We start from the raw sequence: 23,075 nt of genomic DNA on the forward strand, positions 1-23,075 counted from the left end.
CACCCAAGATGCCCCTATTGTCATATTTGACAACATTTTTATGTCCTTATCTCTGGTCCTCAATTTCTTCACAGACCTGAGATCCTGTTCCCATATGACCTTTCACACTGATTTTTTTTTCACTTCATCTTGTGAATTCCCATATTTCACAAATGACATTTTTTTCATTTTTATTTATTTCTGTGTTTAACGATTGTGTATAAAATACTCATGATCACTCCTAATCAAGGACATGAAAATCAAAAATACTGTATCACTTTGCACCCATTAAGATCTATATTACCTAAAAAGAAGTAAGTGTTGCTGGGGATGGGAGAAAAAGAGAATCCTGTAGTGTGGTTGTTGGCATGGATATTGGTGCATTGGAGAAAACATTATGGAAGTTTCAACAGAAATTGAAAGCAGAATTATCACATAACCCTTTAGTCCCTCTTGTGGGTAGATACCCAAGGAAAATGAGATCACTGCCTTGAAAAGTAACTCCAGTGTTCATCTCAGGGTCTTTCCTGAAAGCCATGGTAGAAAAGCAACCTAGCTATCCATCAACAGACAAGTGTTTACAAGACTGTGGGAAATATAGACACAATAGAATATTATCCAGCTTAAAAATTAAAATATCTTGTTCTTTGTCACAACATGGGTTCATCTAGAGGACATTATGTCAAATAAAATAAACCAGACATGGAAAGAAAAAGTACTATTGGGTCTCTATTATATGGTAAATCTAAGGAAAAAATTCAAAGACAAAGAGAGAGAAAGAAAATAAAACAATGGGTACTAAAGGCAAGGCTAAGGGAAATAAAACAATGATGATCAAAGAATACAGAATACAGATATCTGTACAATAAGTCTGAAGATAATGTGCCCCACTAACAGCTGTGATCCAAATGGCATGCTAATTCAAGATTTCAGCTCCATGAATAAATTATAGATGATCTTACTACAGTGTGGGGAGGTTATATAACCTATTATATAAGTTACCTATTACATCGTTTTCATATATATATATGAAAATGTTTTCATATATATATCCCATGTTTCATACTTTTAAATGCACACAGTAAACGTGTGCATCCAAATCAAAAGTCAATCATACTTATTTGAGGGTTTATTTCTGGGCTCTGTGTGTTCTACTCCACAGGTCCATGAGTCTAGCCATATACTTATACTGCACAATTTTGATTACTGTGACATTGTAACAAGTTTCTACAATCAGTAACAGCTGAGTACAATATAGTACTTGACCTGAATGCATAAAACCCTTCCCCCCAGCACTAAAATTATCAAATTCTTTCTTAGTAGCATGTTTTGTTTCATTTTACTCAATATATCCAGTATATTATCATTTCATCCTGTGTTCAATATTTTTCAAACTACATTATCATTCATTCAAAATTTTCAAAATGCAGAATATGTCACACATGACATCTTAATTCATATTAATTAACTCGAATGGCCATATGTGGCTACTGGCTATACTCAGTTTGAGCAGAACTAGACTAATCACTAATCACACACACAAAAATGTGTTGATTGTGTGGGGCCAATGTGGAGAAAAAGATAGCCCACAAATTGACAGAAACAAAATCAAGGGATGCTAGCAATGTTATGTGTCAATGATGGTGTCGTTTTCACTTATGCCTCCATGTCCAAATTTGTTAAAGTGGGGACCTTGAATAGATGCAGTGTATTGTGCAGCACTTTTATATCAGTACACCTGTTTTATTAAGAAAAGCATCAGACAACGACAATGAGAAGATGGTAAACAGTCTTCCCAGCTCAGCACTGATTCACACTCCTCTCTGAGTACCTTTTTCACATTCTCCATTTTTATTTTTTTCCTACTACAGAAGCTCTGAAATGTACCTATTGTCTTGATTTACATTTATACAAATTTTAAAGAATACCCTTTTCATATTTACCTAACATTTGCATTTTCCCAAGTCATGTCAGTTATTGTTCTGATAACTATATAGCAAATGTTTAGGAGGGAGGGAGGGAGGGAGAGAGGGAAGAAAGCCAGAGAGACAAATTGCCCCATCCCTTACCAACTTTGCTTTTTTACAGGAAATGCTAACAATAAGAATTTATCAACACCAAAAAAAAAAAAAAGAATTTATCAACACCAATCGTGACTCTAACAAATACAAGTGTTTCAATGGTCCTTAACATCTTCCCAATCTGTCCTGTTACCACCACCTCTCTCAATATTTCAAATATTTCAGAAAGTGTCACATATTTGTCACCTGCTCAGATTTTATGGACAGATCTTGAGCATTTCCCAGTAGGATAATGGCAGGTTTAATTGTATCCTTTCCTCCATGTGGGTCTCATCTCAGCAAACTGAAACCTCAGCTCTCACTAAACGACCACCTGAACATTCTTGAAGAGAACATTCGGAGGTTGCTGCCCCTTCCACCTCTGGAAAAACTCAAAAGTGGGGGTGAAACGGACAAGGACAAGGAGCGCATTGAGGTATGTGACCAGGGGCTGAGAAGAGAGGAAAGTTCCCCGGGGGCTGCTTTCACGACAGCCTGAGACTAACAGTCACGCTTGATTTCAGTTTCTCCACGAACGATCAATGGATGCACTGGGGAAACTTCTGAGGTCCATGATCTGGGATGACACGGATGCACAGAACTGTGAAGAGATGTTTAACGTGAGTAGGGCCACCATTTCCACGGGTTGCCCAACTCCCCAACGTGTCTGCTAGTGTGCCACAATAAGCAGCCCCACCCATCCTCCCCACAGGAAGACATCCAGCATTACCCTACCAGGTAGGGATGATCTTTTTATTATTATTATTTTTTAATTTACAGGCAGGTAGACACCCAGTTATAGAAGAAGTAGAGAACGGGGCGGGGGGGACAGTGAGGGAGAAGGGAAGAAAAATCAAATGCAAATGAAGAGTACTAATCAAAGACATTCCTTCTTTGCCCAACAGCTTCTCCGCATGTGGCTTGTTTCCCAGAAAGAGTGGGAGAGAGAAAGAGCGTTCCAAATCACCTCGAAGATCCTAACGAATGACATCGAGGCAAGTACTCCCTTAAGCAGAGATTACATCCTTAGTCAATTGTGGGAACACTTGAGACTCTGGCCTGGTTCGTCTCAGGTCCCAGATGGAGGAGTATGGCAAAGCCATGGGTAAATCTCCCAACTCCAGAGCTGAGCAATCACTGTGGCCACTTTGCATGCTTGCTCACCGGAGTCCTCCATGGCCTGTAAGGAATCGGGGTACCTTTTAGGTGTTCAGGATTTAACTTCATCCCAAATCACCTGCACAGGGAAAAGAATGTTCTTAGCCCTGATATATCATCAAGCCACCCCATCACATGACTGCCTCCTTTATCCTGCAGGCACCAAAGAACTTTAGAATCGGGTCACTCCTTGGGCTCTTGGCTCCTCACTCATGTGATACCCTGCCCACCATCCGCCAGGCGGCTACTAGCTCCACTATTGGTCTGTTCTGCGCAAAAGGTGGGGAATACGTAAATGGAAGACGTTTTCTTAGCTTCTAACTCCTCTTCCCACAAATCTTCCTTTCAACAACCACCTCCTACTTTTCCAGCTCTCAATTCTTAATTATATCACAGAATTCAGTGTCTTTTGGGCTTGGAACAGTCGTCATATTCTCAGTGACTCCTTTCATTGGGGGGGGAGGGTGTCTTTTTCAGTCAGGGTCTCACTATGTAACTCTGCTGTTCTGGACTGTTTGGACCAGGCAGGACTTGAACTCACAAGTGTGAATCTGCCTCCCAAATGCTGGAACTAATGGTGTGCACCACCAGTTCAGTGTCTGCTTGTTTGTTTATTTGTTTGTGTTGATTTGATTGAGTCTCACTATGCTGCCCTGGCTGCCCTGATGTGGAACTCACAGAAATCTAACTGCCTCCACCTCCAGGGTGCTGGAATAAAAGATGGAAAAAGAGAAACTAACACAAAAGCATTACAATGATTTCTTAAAGTAGGTAAAAATGTTTTGAAAATCTCAGGTTTTAATGACTGAGAAATTGAACATATTAGGAGTGTCTCTATATCACCTACTTTTCTCTAGGAGAAAATTACACAATTATTATGGTGCTATGTAATTTTCAGAGTTCCACCAAGAGAGCATTTTGTGGATGTTTTTGTTTCTGTCTTAAAGACTTGTCACCCTCAGCTTTCCAGTAATATGTGACTAACTATCTTACTTTAAAAAGAAAGAGAGAGAGGGAGAGGGAGAGAGAGGGAGGGAGAGGGAGGGAGAGAGGGAGGGAGGGAGGAAGGAAGGAAGGAAGGAAGAATTGGAGGCTCTGCAGTTAAGAGCATTTGCTGCTCTTACAGAGAACCTGAGTTGAATTCCCAGCATCTACATGGTAGTTCATAATTATCCGTAACTCTGATTCCAGGGGGGTCCAATGTCCTCTTCTGATGTCTTTGGAACCAGGCACACATGTAGTACATTGGCATACATGTAGGCAAAACACATATCTTAGTTAGAGTTTCTATTGCTGCAATGAAACACCATGACCAAAAAGCAAGTTGGCTTTTTGGCTTACCCTTCATCACTGTCCACCATTGAAGGAAGTCAGGACAGGAACTCAAACAGGGCAGAATCCTGGAGGCAGGAGCTGATGCAGAGGCCATGGAGGGGTGCTGCTTACTGGCTTCCCCTGGCTAGCTCATCCTGCTTTCTTTTAGAATCCAGGACCACCAGCCCAGGGATAGCACCACCAACAAAGGGCTGGATCCTCCCCAATTGATCATTAATTGAGAAAACACTTTATAGCTGTATCTCATGGAGGAATTTCCTCAACTGAAGCTCCTTCCTCTCTGATGATTCTAGCTTGTGTCAAGTTGACACACAAAACCAGCCAGTACAACAGTCAAATATTAAAAAAGAAAGAAAGAAAATAAGAAACATTTTTAAATAATTTTAAATTTTAATTCTCAATTTTTAAATTAAATCAGCAGATGCACCAACATTATAGCAACTGCATTATAGGAACCTAGCTCCACGGAGGTCAAGTGTAGCCTCGGACAATGCATAAATTTAATAGTCTAGTCACCATCCCATTTAGAGAAAAAGGACATTGATGAGCAAAGAATCCAAATTGTGATTTTATACCTACTCTTCCTGCAGGCTGCTTTGTTTTCCTAACACATACAGAACACAGGTGCTCAAACACTTGATTAACAAGAAATTCTGCCCATTATGAGGCACCACCACAAAGATAAGCTGAAGAGACAAGAGGAAAGGGAATTGTGAATTCAAGTCCAGATTGGTCTATATACTTAGGGCATGGGAAGTGGCTCAGGGGTTAAGAGCATTTGCTGCACATGTATGAGAACCTGAATTCAAATCCTAACAACCACATACAAAGCTGAGCATGATCACATTTGCCTGTAACCCAGCAGTGCATAGGGAAGAGACAAGAGGGTCTCTGAAGCTTGTGGACCACTGTGTCCAGCTCTAGGTTCAGTGAGAGGTATAAAGCAAAAAGTATGAGAACACCTGGCATTGTGGTATGCACACACACACAAGGAGGAAAGAAAGAAAGAGAGAGAGAGAGAGAGAGAGAGAGAGAGAGAGAGAGAGAGAGAGAGAAAGGAAGGAAGGAAGGAAGGAAGGAAGGAAGGAAGGAAGGAAGGAAGGAAGGATTTCTTAATTAACATTACTATTTTTATAAGCAACAGGGGGGATGCATGTGTACTATTACACATCAACTAGGATAAATAACTAGTGTGATACTAGATTAAGTACCCATGAATAGCCAATATGTTTTAAAATGGGAAATTAGAAATTGAGTAATATATTAGTACTTAGTTAGACCACTAAAAGAAATAAAGTAGGACTTTTTGGTTATGTGTATCTGATTCTTTGCATAAAGGAAGGAAGGAAGGAAGGAAGGAAGGAAGGAACCAAGGAAGGAAGGAACCAAGAAAGAAAAACCATGAGTGAGGTCTCACAGTATAGCCTTGCCTGGCCTTGAACTCAAAGTGTTCCATGTGTCTCTGCTTCTGGGGTGCTGGAATTAAAGGTGTGGGCCACCATGGCTATACTACATTTGATTCTAAGTCCATGTCTATTGCATTGCCTCCCACAGAATGGCCCAAAGTTCAGCTTCCACAGTTAATATACATTCTCGTGGTATGCAATAAATCATTACTGTAGCTTTGTGGTTTTTTTTTTTTACTCTTTTCTCTTTGGGGGGCCTACCATGCAGCTCCCAAATAATCACATGGAGACTTATTATTACTTATAAATGTCTGATCTTAGCTTGGATTGTTCCTAGCAAGCTTTTCTTAATTTAAATTATCTCACCTATCTTTTGCCTCTGGGCTTTTATCATTTTCTCTTTTATCATTTTCTATTTTATATATCTTTCTTTATTTCTTACTCCAAGGCTTGCTGTGTAACTGAGTGGCTGGCCCCTGATGTCCTGTCCTCCTCTCCTCCTTCTTTTGCTCCTCCATCTTACTTCCCAGATTTCTCCTTCTATTTATTCTCTCTGTCTGCTAGCCCCACCTATCCTTTCTTCAGCTGAGCTATTGGCCATTCAGCTCTTTATTAGACCATCAGGTATTTTAGACAGGCATAGAAACACAGCTTCACAGAGTTAAACAAGTGCAACATAAAAGAATGCAACACATCTTTGCATCATTAAACAAATGTTCTACAGTATAAACAAATATCATACATCTTCAACTAATATTCCACAGCACACAACTATTTAAGTCTACTTATAAATTGTTGCCAATAGCTGATGAATTTTCTATCAAGATTGGTCCTTTTTAATTTTCCTCAAGGTAACTCACCACAGAATGAAACTTCAAGAAGAAGAAGAAGAAGCCCCTGGCATTTTTGTCAGACAGACACAGGTTCAAATTCACACAGCCCTTTCTGTGTGACCTCAGGCAAATGGCTTCATGCTGTGCTGCCATAGCTTCTTCTCCTGCAAAAATAGAAACAGGAGCAAAGAACACACCTCAGATGACTTCTATGCGTAGAATATGAGATCATTGCATGGAGCTACCTGTAGAAACTGCTTTTGTGGTCACCCCTTCATCATGTGACCTTCTAGATGTTTAGAGGGAAAAAAAAGCATCCAACAGCTGAATTACTGTCTCATTAGAACACAGCAAGACTTTTCAACTCTGTTGTGTTTTAAAAGCCTCTTTCTCCCTTTGCTAACTATAGGCATTTGCCTGGAGGTGGACAGACTGCAAGGCTTGCAGGAAGGGCTGGAATCTAATGACGAGCAGGTCCAGATCAAGATATCCTCCAAAATAGCTAAGGTAAGGAATGTGCAAGTCTGGCCTTGTAAACAAAGCTATTTCTGGTTCAATTTCCAAATGAGTAAGCTGTGATCCTCCCTATTATGAAGGCAGGAAGGCAGTGATTTAGATGTTTGAAATGACCTTTCAGAGAGACCTTTTGTTCTGTCAGTTACTAAGTTCACTAACTTTGAGTGCATGTTCCAAGTCCTCAGCTGTGATTAACTAGGCCATATGGGAAACATTCTGAACCATGTGGCTCTGAAAGGGGAGGCACTAGAGTAGAATAGACAGAGAAAGTATTTTCCAATCAATCAACTGTGCCCTCTGTACACTGCATAAAATACTTTTCTTCTTCTTCTTCTTCTTCTTCTTCTTCTTCTTCTTCTTCTTCTTCTTCTTCTTCTTCTTCTTCTTCTTCTTCTTTCCTCCTCCTCCTCCTCCTCCTCCTCCTCCTCTTCCTCCTCCTCATTCTTCTTCTTCTTCTTCTAAAATACTACAGCTTGTTTTTTTTAATTATTGTGAGGACTGACCAATCAGTTTTGTCATTTATTCCACTGTTTTCTTCAATCATTGACATGCTGAATATACAGCATATGTCAAGATCAACTCTAGGCTGTAAGAAGAGAAAACCAAAGTTATTTTGCATCCTAGTCAAATAAAACATCAAGTAATAATAATAATTGAATAAAAAAATCATGTAAGGGGATAAGAACAAGGATAAGGACTAGGTTAAAGATGACCCTCTAGGGGAAAATAAATGCATCTAGTAAAGTCAGTAGAGCATGGCAGTATGTTTACAGAGTAGAAGTACATATCCTGATAAGGCACATTGTTACTGTGGGGCTAAAAGATCTGAAAGGTCCCTGGCTGCTGTAGGGAGAGTGGGATGTGAGAGGGAACTAGATCAAAATTATTGAAGTCACTTTGAAGGAACTGACAAGAATCCAGCTGTTAGGTAAGACAGCTTGGATCAAGGTAGCAACAGCAGAGACAATGAAAACTTGATTCAAATGGGGAAGAGATGTTGACTCTCAGCATATCATAGAACCCTGATACATTTCTCTTGGAACTGTAAAAACTCACCAACTGGCTAGCATGAAAATAGTTCATTATTTTCTCAAGAAAACATCATCAAACCATTTGACATTGTGAGAGTCAGTTTTGCATAGGAATGCTCTCATGTCAATAAAACACCAGCCAACTCAAGATAGTCAAAGTCGAAGATGATGCCCTAGGGAACTCATTCAGTCTGCCAACTTACACTTGGCTGCCCACCCTCAGTCATCAGCATCATATTCAGACATAGACACTCACATCCACACACAGCTATCAATCAAACATTCTGGACTTCTATACCTAGAGATCAAAACTGCAGTTTTTATTTCCTTGACCTTATTGACTTTTCTTGATAGTGAAGAATGGATACTGCCAGTCACTTGATTGTTCAGCATGGTTCTCAGTGTATGTGACAAATTCTGAACTTGAAATGTATTCCTATAATATGTAAAATTGCATGAAGGTACTTTCGTGTGTGTGTGTGTGTGTGTGTGTGTGTGTGTGTGTGTGTGTGTGTGTGTTTCTCCACTGTTTTCACTTCTGCAAGATGCTATAACTTTGTATTTAGAGAAGGAATTGTCACATCAGGCTTGATATTTAGTAACTATAAAATAATAAAAAGAGGCCACCCCAGGTAGAGTTTGCTTAGAAACAAAAAGGTCCTATTTTATCTGGTCTTTGTGGCTTCAGTCATATGCCAAACATTTGGAAAGCACAGTGGTTTCTGTTATCCTAAAACACACCGGAGCAGAAGGTTTGGGTGTCTAGATCTAAAGGGAAGTGTGTGATAATGCATTTTGTCTATATCCTCAGATTGTCTGCAAATTCATCCCTAATGAAGAAATTCAGGCGTTCTTGGAGGAAACACTGGATGGCCTGGAAACTCTCAACCCCATGTGCACAAAGGCCTGTGGTATATGGATGATCGCTGCTCTAAAGGAGCATGGGGCTGTGCTGGAAGATCAGGTAAACTGACACCCAGTAGTCAAACAGTAGGATTCTAGCGCCTCCAAGGTGCCATGTCAAATTCCCATTCAGTTTTCCCTCTCATCATTAGAGTCTAATGGGAAGCAGGCAAGAGCTTCAGGGATCTCAGCAGAGTCCCAACCTACACGTTAACAAGGCTGGATGGCCCAACTAAATCTTTAATTATAACAACTTTCAAAACACAGTAGAGCACCTGCCTAGCATGACCAAAATGCTGTGTTGAATCCCCAGCATGGTATAAACAGGACAGAGTGGCACGTGTCTGTCATCCTAGCTCTTGGAGGATGGAGAAAGGAGATTCAAGAGTTGAAGGCCATTATTAGCTACATAGGAACTTCAAGACAAGCCTGAGAGACATGAGACTCACTCTCTCTCTCTCTCTCTCTCTCTCTCTCTCTCTCTCTCTCTCTCTCTCTCTCTCTCTCTCACACACACACACACACACACACACACACACACACACACACACACACACACACACACACTCAAAATGGTTCCCACTCTGCCATCTGGTCAAGGGAAACAGCTCTGGCCTCTAGAAATTGGGTTAATAGATTTAGAAGGCAGGAAAAACAAGTAGATGGGTGCCTCTGAGAAGGCCACTAAGCCCTGGGAGGGTTTCCAGTTCACTGCTGCTCTTCACTTTGCTCTTTCACACCCCATTAGAGTGTGTTATCTGGAAAGCAAGGTTGACAGTGGGTTGAAGAAAGTGCTCAGTCATTTGTCACAGCTGGGGATGTAAGCAGAAGGAACAGAATTCAGATTGAGTCTCTATTAAGAGCTCCAAATAGAGACAGTCTATGCTGACTCCTCAAGTCAAAAGCAGAACACACACCACTACTCCAAGCAAGAAAATTAGACTGAATGAGGCCATCTCTGAAGAGGTTCTTACCCTATATCGCATTGTCAACAATCCTCAATTACACAGCTTTGGGTAACATCATTAGAAATTATTCCTGTACTAATTACTTACCAATAAATTGTTTTAAAAAAGAATGGCAAACCATGTGTTAGGCATGAGGCTAAATGTAGGAAAATTATAGTTGATAAGTATGGAATACCTGTGTGTTTATGTGATTGGCATAAAGAGAGAAATAGTAACAATACAGGAAAAAATTTTGAAACGGAAATTAAACCCTCCCCAGTTATCATTCAACTGGACCTTTGGGATAATCATCTTAAGGGTTACTTGCAATGTTTTTGAGTGATTTAGAAAATATTATGCCTGTGATAAAAATGTTATGCTTATAATAAACATCTAATTTAAATATCCATACAACATAATAAAAAGAAAGTTCTAGTAGAAGCAAAGTATCTTTCGTTGCATAGATCCATGTACTTATTCATACCAAAAATCTGAACATATATATAAAAGTATTCCCCACTGTCATTGGCTAACATCCAAATTCAGAAAAGTGACTGACATCTGTGGTCCTCTGGGGGATGTCTTCATCTTGTCTATGAAGTTATCCTCCTTTCATCACCCTCAGCCCCATATTTTCCACCTTTACATTTGTAGTGTCCTTACCACAGGATGCCCTCCTCTCCCATCTCTGCTTTGCACTGTGCAATTGCGGAATTAAGACCCAGACCACTGGCTCCTCTAAAATGTCCGGGTTGCTTCTGGACCACCATTTGCCTCATACTACCTGGAACCCAATCCTTTGGGTAGATGACTGAAATACTCTATTGGAATCCCCACCTCCCAGCTGTCACAAAAGGCTGCATCTTTCTCCTTTTCAGTGTATTTCCCAAGAGTACTGATTATAATACCCAGCACAGTATACCCTTTTTCTAGTGCTCACTAAGCTGGGCTAAAAAGATCCCTGGGTCACCAGTAATGTTGCGTGAGAAATGAGTCTTGTGTAGAAACAAGTACGGTCTTTAACATTGTTGGCAATTCATCAACCACCCACCACAGGTCCAATGCTACCTCCCTTGTACCATTTACGTAGAGAAAAGAAGTGACAGCCTCATGTTTTCTTCTTAGCTGCTGGAGATCCTGAACACAACTTACCATCACATGCCAGTCCTCAGACAAAAGGAGGAAAGCTTTCAGTTCATACTAGAAGCTATCTCCCAGATCGCCAGTTTTCACATGGACTCAGTTGTTGTCAACCTGCTACAGAAGCCTCTGCCCTTTGACAGGTAGAATCTAATGCATCTGGCCCCTCCTCCCAGAAAAGACCGCCTTACAAGGCATCGGGAAGGATGTATTGTTTGAGAGGAAGATTGCAAAGGTTGAAAACATCTCACCTGAACATCAGTTTTAAAATGTATATTTGAACCACAAGTAATATTTTCCAAGCATTTTATTGAATGCAAAAGAGCTCCTCTTAAAATAGAAAAGCACTGCATTTATAATAAGTACATCCTGAAAGTCAATAATCTTCCTCTTTCCAGTTTCCATCTGTTTGGACATTCACATGCCTCAGAAACCCAAGGCCAAATGCTGGGTTGTTAAACAAACCACCATTATTGCCTCTTGACACTGTAACATAGCTATCTGCCTTTGCAAGCATGATTCATCGTAATGCAATTTTAAAGTAAGCCAGATGGAAAAGCTCACAGTCCAGAGAGTTGTGCCTTATCTGTCTGTCAACTTCCTGACTTGTCATCCTAGGGACACGAAGACACTGTGGAAGTCACTGGCGGAAAACCCAGCCTCTCGTGGCAAACTCATGAGAGCCCTGATAAAAAAACTGGATGCCAGGTTAGAGGACGACATAGCCGGGATAGATGCAATTTCAGTAAGTTGGACATTTGACCACTCGCCTCTGTCTGTCTTCTACTCTGTGACCTGTTCCCACCTGGTCCCAGGTGCTGGAGTGGTAATCATACTTCAGCAGTGCCCTGAATTTAACTATAGCCTAGTTCATATTAGACAATTGTGGCAGCAGGATCGTCTTCGGTCAATCATTTTCAGAAGCAAATTTGTCATCAGCACCCAAAAAAAATCAATTTCCAAATTAGTCTTCAATATATCCAGATCCAGATGACTGTTGTTGTTTTGTTTGTTGGTTGGTTAGCATCATTGAAAATCCCCCCATATTGGAAAACATGTCATTTTCCTAAATGTGTCTACCCAAAGTCATGAGGCCAGCATGGCAGTCCTAAGAAATCCAGTCTGATGAGTGGTTTAGAGGCCGGTTTATGTTCCTTTTCTGTGTGTTTTAATCTTGGGCATGCTTAAATTAGAAAACAATCCCTGAGATAAAGAATGCGCTTCTGTAGCAGCCTTGGAGGAACGGAAATCTGCTTGACTGGGAGGTCCTTTGTTCCCTCAGGTGGCCTGTGCTATGTATGAAGTGATCTTAACAGGGACTCATGTCACTCACTTGTATCCAGAGCTGTTCACCCTCCTCCTGAAGCTGGTCAGCTGCTCACTGGGCCAGAAAATGCCAACTTCTACCTTGAGTCAAAGGCGCCGTGTGATGCAGCTTGGGGAACGACAGCAGACTCCAGACCCCTGCAGGTAAATGGCCCGTCAGGAAATATCTTCCTTGATGGTACTGACTCCACACTCGTAAAAAGGGGCTGTGGAAGTCAGCCTCTGCCTCCTGCCCTAGTATCAAACCCTCTGGAATGCACAAGGCTTTAGTGTCCTTTCACTGTGAATCCAGACCTGGCAGATCCTTTTCCCTGAGGCAATATCCAAGATATCTGCCTAGAACGGTCATGTGAGAAGGAAGGGTGTGCTTTCTTCCCTAGAGGACCCACACTGTTTCTTCCTGGGAAAGTTGGAATTCTGTGATAATGAAGGTCACACAGAAAGCGAACAAATGGAATATTCCATTCAATCTAAGACTTTGCCATTGACAAAAGCAATCTCAGTCCATTTAACACTAAGAAAAAGGAGACACTCTATTAGGACATGAGTCAGTGCTTTCTTTTCTTTTATTTAAACAGATAATTGTTTAAAATTTTTAATACATTTTTATCATTTTTCATCTCTTCCAACTCCTTCCAGATCCTCCTAACTCCCATATCCACCCACTTTATGTTCTGTCTCTCTCTCAAAAACACAAAAAAAACTGAAAATCAAAACAAGCATAAGACCAATAAGACAAAAAAAAAATGCCAAAATAAAACCAAAAAAAAAACCATGGAGCTTATTATAATTCTTATATTTTTAAATGCTTGTTTTATATTCATCAAGAAGCCTGTTGAGAATTGGAAGTATAGACTCTCATTTTATATCATGTCACTCTGCTTCCCTGACCTTTTGCATAGCTTTTCATTCCAATGTCAGATCACAATGCAACCTTTGGCAAGACATTTTAAACAGCATTTAGACTCATCACATGCTGCCCTGATAATACATGTAACTTCACCAAAAGGACAGGAGTTTAAAGGGCCATATCTGAATCCAAACATGCATAGTGGATGTAGAGACAACAGCAGCTACATCACCGCAACAGACAGTAAGTTCACAGTAAGATGCAATCTTATCTTAAAGGTCCAGCAAAATATGCTATTTTCCACTTTCCATTTGTAGGGTTTGGCTTGGTTTATTTTTGATTGTTTTTCCCCTATGGGTAGTTGGGAAGATTTAGTGTCATCACCTGCTGTCCCCTTTGGCCAAAACGAAAGTGTGAGAGTAAGGCTGCCTTCTTTTTGTCTTGAACAACATCCACTAATCTAAGGTTGGGAGAGAATTACAAGAAGTAGGAAGAATAAACTAGGGAATTCACAACTTCCTCTGTAGGGTTCATTTACACCTGCGGCATCTGCTGTCTCCTCTAGACTCTCAACTGCAGCTCTGAAATGCTTGCAAGCCCAAGCCATGAAAGAAGGCCTTGCCAAAGAATCTGATGAAGGTGACAATTTATGGAACCTACTTAGCAATCCTGATACCCATCACATAGGCGTGTGTGCACTGGCCAGGTAATATGCCATGATCTGAAAGTGGATACAAAAGAGAAAAACAAAAGCCAAGAATGAAGATGCAACCTCACTGATAGCAAACAACTCCAGAAAGGGGAAGGTGGGGGGGGGGAGATGTGGGTGTTTCAGCCCGAAACTACCACTTCCCTCAAAAACAAAAATGATTCAAATGAACTACTTTAGATAAATGATATAAATTGACTACTTGGATGGATCATTTTAAAATGTAAGGCTTGGCAGTTTTTCCTCTAGTATTTCTCTTGAGATACAAACATTGGCTTAAAGGACCTGTAAATACACCACAGCTTTTTCCATTAGAAGGGACTTAAGTCCCTTTTAAAATTTGTATTTTCCAGGAGCATGGCTGTGTGGCAACATGGCGTCATATTGGATATCATGCAACACCTATTTTCATCTCTTACCTCCTCCTCTGAGAACTACCGGATAACTGGCACTGCCTTCTTCTCTGAGGCAAGGAAGAATAGTCATCTGGGCACGTTCATTGGTCCCTTGCTGTATTTCTCGTGTAGGATATGGGGCTCAAGGGGTCGTCCAAGGGGAGATTTAGTAGTGGAGGAACCCATTCCTGTCAAAGATGCACAATCAAGGAATGGAAGGGAAAGGAAATCTCTCTTTCAACCATCTCCTCCTGACTTGTGGAAACCAAACTCCAGGTCAGGGAAGGGAGAATTGTAAAGGTGAGGGGGACAAAAACACAAAGTCAGCATGGGACACAAAGACTAGCCAATCCAGAGAAGAAGGAATGATGATCAGAAACTTCTGTCTCTGATGCCCCAGTTTCCTTTGAGAAAATCCTCCCGTCTAGATAGTCTGGTCCTCATTACTTGACCTCTGGGTGGCTCACATCTGGAGCTCAGCTGCTACAAGAGTTGCTGGTTCACTGGGGCTTCCGCCCTCTGCTCCACAGCAGTTAGGACCCATCTTTAACTGTAGGTAAGGTGCCTTGAGCTGTCCCCTCGAGGGAGGGGCTCTAAAGAGGAGGAGTTTGTTGATTTCAGCTCATGAAGGAGCCAATCCTCTGGAAGCATGGAAATCTTCGTGATGTGCTGGTTTTCATGGATCAGAGTGCCTGGGATTCCAATGCTGTTCTGAGGCAAATGGCCATCCGAGGACTGGGCAACACAGCACATGGGGCTCCTCACAAGGTAAGAGGCATTCTTAGGGAGAAGGACTTGGTTTGTTTGTTTGTTTGTTTGTTTGTTTTTTCTACAGATCTTTTTGTTTGAATTAGAAACAAGATTGTTTTACATGACAATTCCAGTTACCTCTCCCTCCCTCCTCCCCTACCACCCCACCAATTAAAACCCTACCTATCACATATCCTTTCTGCTCCCCCTGGATGGTGAGGCCTTCCATAGGGTGTCATCAGAGTCTATCTTATCCTTTGGGATAGGGCCTAGGCCCACCCCCGTGTGTCTTGGCTCAGGGAGTATTCCTCTATGTGGAATGGGCTCCCAAAGTCCACACCTATGTTAGGGATAAATACTTAACTACTACAGGAGGTCCTGTAGATTTCAGGGGTTTCCTCACTGAAACCCATGTTCCTGGGGTCTGGATCAGTCCCATGCTGGGGAAGGACTTGTTTAAGTAGAGTTTCCAGGTACCCCATCTGGTAGCTTCCTGGAAATTAAATGAGAATCCCAACAACCTAGCTGAAGTAACAGCTTTGGGGTTGAAGTATGTGTAGAGTCCATTATAGTCTCCATGCCTGGGAATTCCTACCCTACTCAAGAAACACATGCAATAATTTTATAGATTAGGAGACCTTTGTTCCCTAACAGGTGAAAAAACATAAGCAGATCATGTTAGAATCTATCATCAGAGGCCTGTACCACTTGGCTCGCACTGAAGTCGTCTGTGAGAGTTTGAAGGCTCTGAAAAAGATCCTGGAGCTACTCACAGAAAGAGACATCAGCTTCTACTTCAAGGAAATAGTGCTGCAAACAAGAACATTCTTTGAAGATGTAAGTGAGCCTCTTTGAGAGCCTCCCTTCCCTGGAAGAAGTGGGGAAGTTGAGGAGGGTCCCGGTCCTGCATGGAGGAGACTGTGGGTGTCCCACTACAGCACTTTGTGGCCACTCCCCAGAGCATCTGCAAATAGCTTCCATACAGGCTGCTGCCTCCCAACGTCTCTGCCTGAGCATGCTCCCTGGCCCAGAAAACACACCTGACCTAAGCAGAGTGAGGTAGAATTGTTGCCAAGGTGGCTAGCCCTAAACAAATGTCTTAGGTTCTTGATTCCACAGAAGGTTTGAGTACCATTTGCCTGTGAGCTCAGCATACTCACAAATGCTCCTTTCTTTACTTTCTTCAGTTCCTTATCTAATTCTTATACACCTCATTTGCTTTAGGGAATACCCAAACTGGGACAATTCCTAGTTCCTTCAACATGGTCTGTTCCAGTTCCCAAATTAAAGGACTCATTTCATCCAGGAGGCAGCCAACTATAATGCATGAACCAAATCCAGCCTACACCCTGCATTGTCAAAAGAGTTTTATTGGAACACAACCACACTTACTGATGCTGTATTGCTTACAGCTGCTTTCACAGACTACCTGCAGAGCTGCTAACTGTTGAAGGGACTATGGGGCTCATAAATTGTAACTTATTTGACTGATCACAAGAGATCAATTAGCAACCCTAGCTGAAGGGGAGTCATTTCCTTTCTGTATTCCACAAACTGTATTCTTGTTTGTTTGTTTGTTTGTTTGTTTGTTTATTCACTGCTGTGGATGTAAAAGTCTGTTTCACAACAACTTCAACCTAATATTTTGAGGTCTATAGATGTCTCCTCAAGTCCTATTGCTGGGAGAGCTGCTAGCTTCTCTTCATAAACAGACTTCATTAAATTCCTTATCTACTGGTCTCCAGACAGAAAACTTCTATTTCAAAAGCCTAATTTTTCTATTCATTATATATTTTATATGCCACTGACTAAGTTAAATCTTCCATTGAAGCCTGAGAAGTATTAAATAGAATTTAAGGAAAAATTACCTTTCAAGTACATTTCCCTATTTATTTACCCCAAATTTTTAATATTTCTCTTTCTTCCTGAAACTTTAATGAATTATTAGCTTAGGATCTACATATTTTAATGTATAATATATGACCACTGCCAACAGTTCTAAAATGTTGCAATTTTGCATTTTGTACTTTATATTCTAGTGTATCCTGGCATGTGAAAACAGCTTTCTACTGTTTTCTTTAATTTAACTTTCTTTTAATTCTCTTTATCTCAAAAATGCTTCCTGGGCTCCTACCCAATGTAGAGTTTTCTGGGGGGGGAAAAGTTTATTTTTTCACCACTCAGATAATTGATATAAATCTTCAACAAGGGGGTGACTGAAGTCTGCTTTTCTGGCCCCATCTATTAGATTCCCTGGGTTCTTGTTGAAATAATATTTCTCTTGGATCTGAGCCCAAGTAAGCTACAAGTCTTCTTGACAGTTTCCAAGCAATGTTACACAGTACTATTTTTAAAATGGGGGGAAAGCAAACTCTTCTGATTATTAGATTAGTCATTTCTCACTCCCTGTAGGGATTAATTCCAACACATGTGAAAAATGATTATTTTTTTTTATTTTTGTTTTTCAAGACAGGGTTTCTCTGTGGCTTTGGAGGCTGTCCTGGAACTAGCTCTTGTATACCAGGCTGGTCTCAAACTCACAGAGATCCTCTGCCTCCGCCTCGCAAGTGCTGGGATTAAAGGCCTGAGCCACCAACGACCAGCTGTGAATAAAGATTTTTACAAAACCTAGATTTTAGTAAAGATGTGCAAATCTTCCTCTAACAGTGTCACCTTTCTGCAAGTGTGCATAATTCCATAATGCTTTGTCCTCTGTATTTTGCTGTAGGGTAGACATGCAATACCGTGGCCGATCAACTTTCCTTCCATTTTCCTCTCAGTGTGCAAGTGCTTTCCTGTAATTCTCAAAGCATGACGGTACCTCAGGGAAGGGCAGAACTGAACACACGTGGCTGTGCCACGCTCCAGTCCCCTTCTTGCTACACTGCCACTTCAAATAATCACTTTACTCAACGTTACCCACTTTTCTCAACTGAAAAATGAGAGCACTGAGCTTGACAGACATTTCCTAATTTTTAAACGAGTTTTGTGGGCCTGAACAGAAGACTCATCTTTGCTTCTTTCACTTTTGGTGACTCTGAACCAGGTCAACAAGTTGCACATTTACCCAAACAGAGGCTTCCCCCATCATCTCGCATTGTGCTCCTTGAAATCATTTTCAACTATCCTGGAAAAAAATAAGATTTTCCATAACTTCACATATTCACAGCTTTTTGTTTGACCTGAGACTCAATGCCAAAATATTTGGTATCTAGAAGAAGAGCACTGGACTTACGGAGCTTAGATAAGACAACTCATAGCTTTAAGGTTAATTACACAGCCTGGTTTATGAAACCAGGACATTTTATGAAAATATAGAACAAATGGGAACCCTCCCTGGCCTCCTGCTACCAACTCTCTTATCTGTCATTGTGCAATCATTTCTTCCCACAAAGGAAGAAATCCAGTCTTTAGTTCTATAACATCACCCAAAGCTGAGCCTGGGGGATTGAAGTCTTGGAATCCACAGTGACATGGATACACCAGTGCCCAGATTCTAGACTTCCTTCCTTTGCCTGACGTGTGGCAAGGTGGGGTGGGTACACAAGGGCTGCTGGCAGGGAATACCCTCTGAGAAGATCCATTTGTCACCACAGGAGCAAGATGATGTGAGACTGACTGCCATCTCCTTATTTGAGGATTTAGCGTCCCTAACAGGAAGAAGATGGAAGGTATTTTTTGCTGAAGAAGTAAAAAAGAGCATGATTTCCTTCCTTCTCCACCTCTGGGACCCAAACCCCAAGATTGGAGCTGTAAGTAGGCCTGCAGACACCTTCACCTCCTCTTTCCCCAGGGCTGAGAAGTATGAACTAGCCTGGTCTCTCTGAACCAGAAGCCAGCTCAGAGGTCACTCTTCAGAACTGAACCTGAAAAGACACTTCACCAATTCAGAATTGTGTCTCACCATCTCTTTCTACCTTTTTCTTTCTTTTAAGCCACAGACTTTTACTGTGTCTTTCACTGTGTCAGTGGGCAGTTATTCCCTTCTGGCAAAAGACCCCATTCTTACAGACTTCAATAACAAGTCCTCTGTATTCTAGGCTTGCCGTGATGTCTTGGTTATATGCATCCCTTTCCTGGGCCTTCAGGAGCTCTATGGGATATTAGAACACCTCCTTGAACAGGACCTGCCACGGGCCAGGGATTTCTATAGGCAATTCTGCATGAAACTGGTGAGTGTACAGCAGACAGTGCCACTGAAATAGCAAGACAGGAGTCTAGACAAACCTCACGAGCATATATATAATTGGTATCAATCTCTAGTGAGGAGCTGACCTAAGTCTTCTTTTTGGGCCACATCTCTCATATTTCCTGTGTTATTTTGTTGTTGTTGTTGTTGTTGTAACAATAAAAACAGGGCCAGGATAGCCTTGCAAGGATAGCAATGATCCCTAGTGTTCTCATGAATCTCCCTCTCCCACAAGACCAATAAGGATCATTTCTTCTGTGGTCCTGAAACTACATCTGTTAACTAGCTCCTAAAGCCCCAGTGCCTTCTGATGGGGAATGTCCTTCTGTGTATATGTTTATCTTATTGATTGTTGAATAAAGTACTGTTTGGCCAGTGAGGCAGCAAGTTAGGTAGGACTAGAAGTAGAGGAGGATTCTGGGAAATGTAGTAAAAAGAAGTCTTGTGATACAGGCAGGAAGTGATATAGCAGGGACAAACAGGAAGTCGTTGCTTTTCTCTTGCTCTCTTTCTCTTGCTCCTGCTCTCTGCTCTGGAGTCGCCATGTGACTGCCAGAAAGACAAGATGAATTCCGCTGGCATCCCCCATAAGATAAGTCTTATGATTATGACTGATAATTAAGACTGAGCTAGCAGATAAGAAATCCTAGTCATTGGCCAAGCAGCATTTGTACCTAATATAAGTCTCTGTGTGTTACTTGGGACCTTAACGTGGCGGAACTCAGGCAGCTGACGGGAAGCACCCATGTGGCAGAAGGGCTCTGGCCACTTTGTCAGAAAGACTTGTTACAGCCTTCCATTATTGAAACAGCTGTAAGACAGCTTTCAGTCAATCTACAAACAGCTGTGCATGTTAACTAGCCTTTAGGGTTTTCTCCTGAGACACATGGAATGCTAGGGGTCACTTTCCAATTGCTCTCTTTGAAATGAGCCACCTCTCTTCCAGGCCAAGAAGAACCAGGAAATTCTGTGGATCCTCCACACACATTCATTCACCTTCTTCACTAGCAGCTGGGAGATGATCAGGAGTGCAGCTGTCAAGCTCACAGGTGAGCCCCCTTTCCTGGTCCTGACCTCCATGTGTCTGTTCTTTTCCGTTTAGTTCTCACTTTGACTGAAAGCTACCCCAGCATGAAACTGGTATGGCAGAGAAAGACAGGAGTGGAGGAAGTGGGAAGAAATGTGCTATCTGTGATGTGGTGTCAGCTTTCCTTTCACATATGAAAATTTACAGCCTCTTCTGATTCACCAGCACTCACTGGCCCCTGACTTGACTGCTCCCCTCTGAAGTCTTCCAGGCTCCACCAAACCCAAGCCTTTGCTCTTTGTTTTCCCCGTCTCCAGGTTCCTGGCCTGGTACCACAGAATAAATACCTTGCTTTTCCCAGTCCCTTCCTGTGAGCCACATTCTGCATTCTCAGGCTGAACACATGGGCATCAACATGACCGAAGTGAGAAGAAGGGGCCCTCAGTTCTGCTGTGGTACACAGAACATTTCACTTCCCTGAGTTACCTCCCTGCCATGCCTGTGAAAGAGAAAAACAAGTGAATCTCTAGAGACACTTCTACTATGAAATCCTAAGTGTGCTCTGTAAGCCTTTGCCAACTAACCTGTCCTGTAGTAAACAGACCCACTGGTGTGGTTTCCATTTGAAATACTTTCCATTGGATCATGCAACTTCATTGCCTTGATGATATTATAAATTTGACACATGCAGAAACCCTATTCCATGCAGTTTTGAAATCTGACAATACCTTCTCCCCACCTCCAAAGAAGGCCAATTTTGAATTTTTCAAATGAGCTGGACATGTAAACACTTTCCAAACACATTGCTCAAGACCCAACAGATGTTCACCTCATATTAGCCTCAGAGGTACATGGAGACTTGCATAATTTGTTCCATCACCCATTGGTCCATTTGCCTTCTGACTAGTGTCAATCAGGCCCACTTTCCCCTTACAGTGAAATCAGTAATGTTTTTCTTTTGTTGACGCTAGATGCCATTATTCTCCATTTGACCAGCCAATATGTGGAGTTATTAGACCGAGAGCAACTCACCATGCGTAAGTACCACCCCTGCTTGGTGCACATACTTTTGTCCCATTCTTAGAAAAGGAGAGGCTAACTGCTCCAAGTTCTAGATCAGCCCAGAAATAGAACACTTTGGCATCCAGTATTTTCTGAGGCTTCCTAGACCATGGAATGTCTATGAATTGATAGCAGCCTCCAGCTCTGCTCCTTTGTTGACATCATTCCCAATCAACTATGAGATTTCCTGTTGCCTAAACCTGTTGATCAAAAGAGTCATGGCTGCCTCCTCCTCCTCTCACTCCTCTTCCTCTCCTTTCTCCTCCTCTCCCTCCTTTTCCTCTTCTTCCTCCTTCTCTTCCTTTTCCTCTCCCAATCGCTCTCCTCAGGACTGAAGCTTCTTATAATTGCTAAGTACCCACTCTACCACCCAGCTACATCCTTCATCATTTTTCACCTTTTAGAGTAGGAGGTGAGCATTGACTTGGGTCCCAAACAGGACTTTCCTGTACAGCAAGCCCCACAGGGCTATATAAACAGAGTTTTGTCTCGATTGTTCCTACTAGGCTCTGACTCTCCTTGTTCATTTAATTTTTCATCTCAGGGCTCCAAGCTCTTCGGCAGGACCCCTGCATTAGTGTCCAGAGAGCTTCTGAAGCTGCCTTACAGACCCTCCTGAGAAGGTGTAAAGAGACCAGCATCCCACTGTAAACCATCAAGAAATAAACCGCTAGGCTTTTTCTAAAACCAGCTCCTGTCTTTGTCCTATCAACTTGCAAACTTACATCTTCCTGAAGGCAGACATTGCACCTAAGATGAGAATCTTCAAATATATTCCTACTCTCTCCCGATCCTTTCAGGTGTCTTGCATTGTTGGTAAGAGATATCATAAATTCATTTCAGAGATAGCCTATTATTTGATTGGTGACAGTCACATGGCTTTGCACAAGTTATTGCGCTCTCTTGAGAAACTTACATCCAAGCAGATGCAGACACCAAAGAATGGCACAGCCAGACCCAATTACACTACAGAAAAGAAGAAGGCTACTGTTATCTTCTATACATAGGCCTCCAATATTTATGTCAGACTTTGAATCCCTACCCAAAATCTTCCCCTGCTCATATATTATCACATGATAAACTTTAACCTGTCTCTTGTCTCCAAGGTTGTAATTTATTCATCAAAATGATGCTAGGTATTATTCTACAAAAGACCATTTTTGACATTCCACCAAAAGGCAGTTTCTATTTTTAAGCCACAGCAATAAAGTGTGTGTGTTCTGTGCACATGCATTGTATGCATATATGTAGTAATGTTTTTTACTGGAGCACAATTATTTACTCTTTTCCAAAATACACTTTGATATATATGTATATATATATGCATATATATATAGTGTATATATATAATATTTAACAATCATTTAACAACAGACACTGTGTCACATTCTTGTGAATTCGCAATGGTATTCATTATTCCTCTAAGTAGACTGTCCTTGAAGATTCTGACTAGTTACAA

General features: G+C 41.5%; 1 protein-coding gene and 1 long non-coding RNA gene across 4 annotated transcripts in view; one reads left to right on the forward strand and one right to left on the reverse strand.

The window, feature by feature from the left end:
* Positions 1 to 22,709, forward strand: part of Mroh2b (maestro heat like repeat family member 2B) — a 64,792-nt gene extending 42,083 nt beyond the window's left edge. The window contains exons 25-42 of the mRNA XM_027401374.2: positions 2,340 to 2,475; positions 2,564 to 2,659; positions 2,945 to 3,034; positions 3,357 to 3,477; positions 7,181 to 7,278; positions 9,130 to 9,282; positions 11,294 to 11,451; positions 11,927 to 12,053; positions 12,591 to 12,778; positions 14,050 to 14,190; positions 14,547 to 14,661; positions 15,210 to 15,356; positions 15,993 to 16,175; positions 18,935 to 19,090; positions 19,379 to 19,510; positions 20,474 to 20,576; positions 21,526 to 21,591; positions 22,161 to 22,709. Of these exons, the coding sequence (XP_027257175.1) occupies positions 2,340 to 2,475; positions 2,564 to 2,659; positions 2,945 to 3,034; positions 3,357 to 3,477; positions 7,181 to 7,278; positions 9,130 to 9,282; positions 11,294 to 11,451; positions 11,927 to 12,053; positions 12,591 to 12,778; positions 14,050 to 14,190; positions 14,547 to 14,661; positions 15,210 to 15,356; positions 15,993 to 16,175; positions 18,935 to 19,090; positions 19,379 to 19,510; positions 20,474 to 20,576; positions 21,526 to 21,591; positions 22,161 to 22,267 (2,317 nt within the window). The 3' untranslated portion in view covers positions 22,268 to 22,709. The remainder of the gene's footprint in view (positions 1 to 2,339; positions 2,476 to 2,563; positions 2,660 to 2,944; positions 3,035 to 3,356; positions 3,478 to 7,180; positions 7,279 to 9,129; positions 9,283 to 11,293; positions 11,452 to 11,926; positions 12,054 to 12,590; positions 12,779 to 14,049; positions 14,191 to 14,546; positions 14,662 to 15,209; positions 15,357 to 15,992; positions 16,176 to 18,934; positions 19,091 to 19,378; positions 19,511 to 20,473; positions 20,577 to 21,525; positions 21,592 to 22,160) is intronic.
* Positions 1,038 to 12,740, reverse strand: LOC107977963. 3 transcript variants are annotated; one of them, XR_004768554.1, is made up of 5 exons: positions 11,321 to 11,935; positions 7,017 to 7,873; positions 6,799 to 6,935; positions 3,007 to 3,219; positions 1,038 to 2,640 (listed from the first exon to the last, which is right to left on the reverse strand). It is a non-coding gene; the product is annotated as an uncharacterized LOC107977963 (long non-coding RNA). The 3 variants fall into 3 exon arrangements; XR_003482461.2 differs by lacking the exon at positions 11,321 to 11,935 and adding an exon at positions 12,642 to 12,740 and having other exon boundaries at positions 6,799 to 7,873; XR_004768553.1 differs by having other exon boundaries at positions 6,799 to 7,873.
* Positions 22,710 to 23,075: the final 366 nt, after the last annotated feature.

Source organism: Cricetulus griseus, chromosome 2, assembly GCF_003668045.3.
Source record: "Cricetulus griseus strain 17A/GY chromosome 2, alternate assembly CriGri-PICRH-1.0, whole genome shotgun sequence".
NCBI lineage: Eukaryota > Metazoa > Chordata > Mammalia > Rodentia > Cricetidae > Cricetulus > Cricetulus griseus.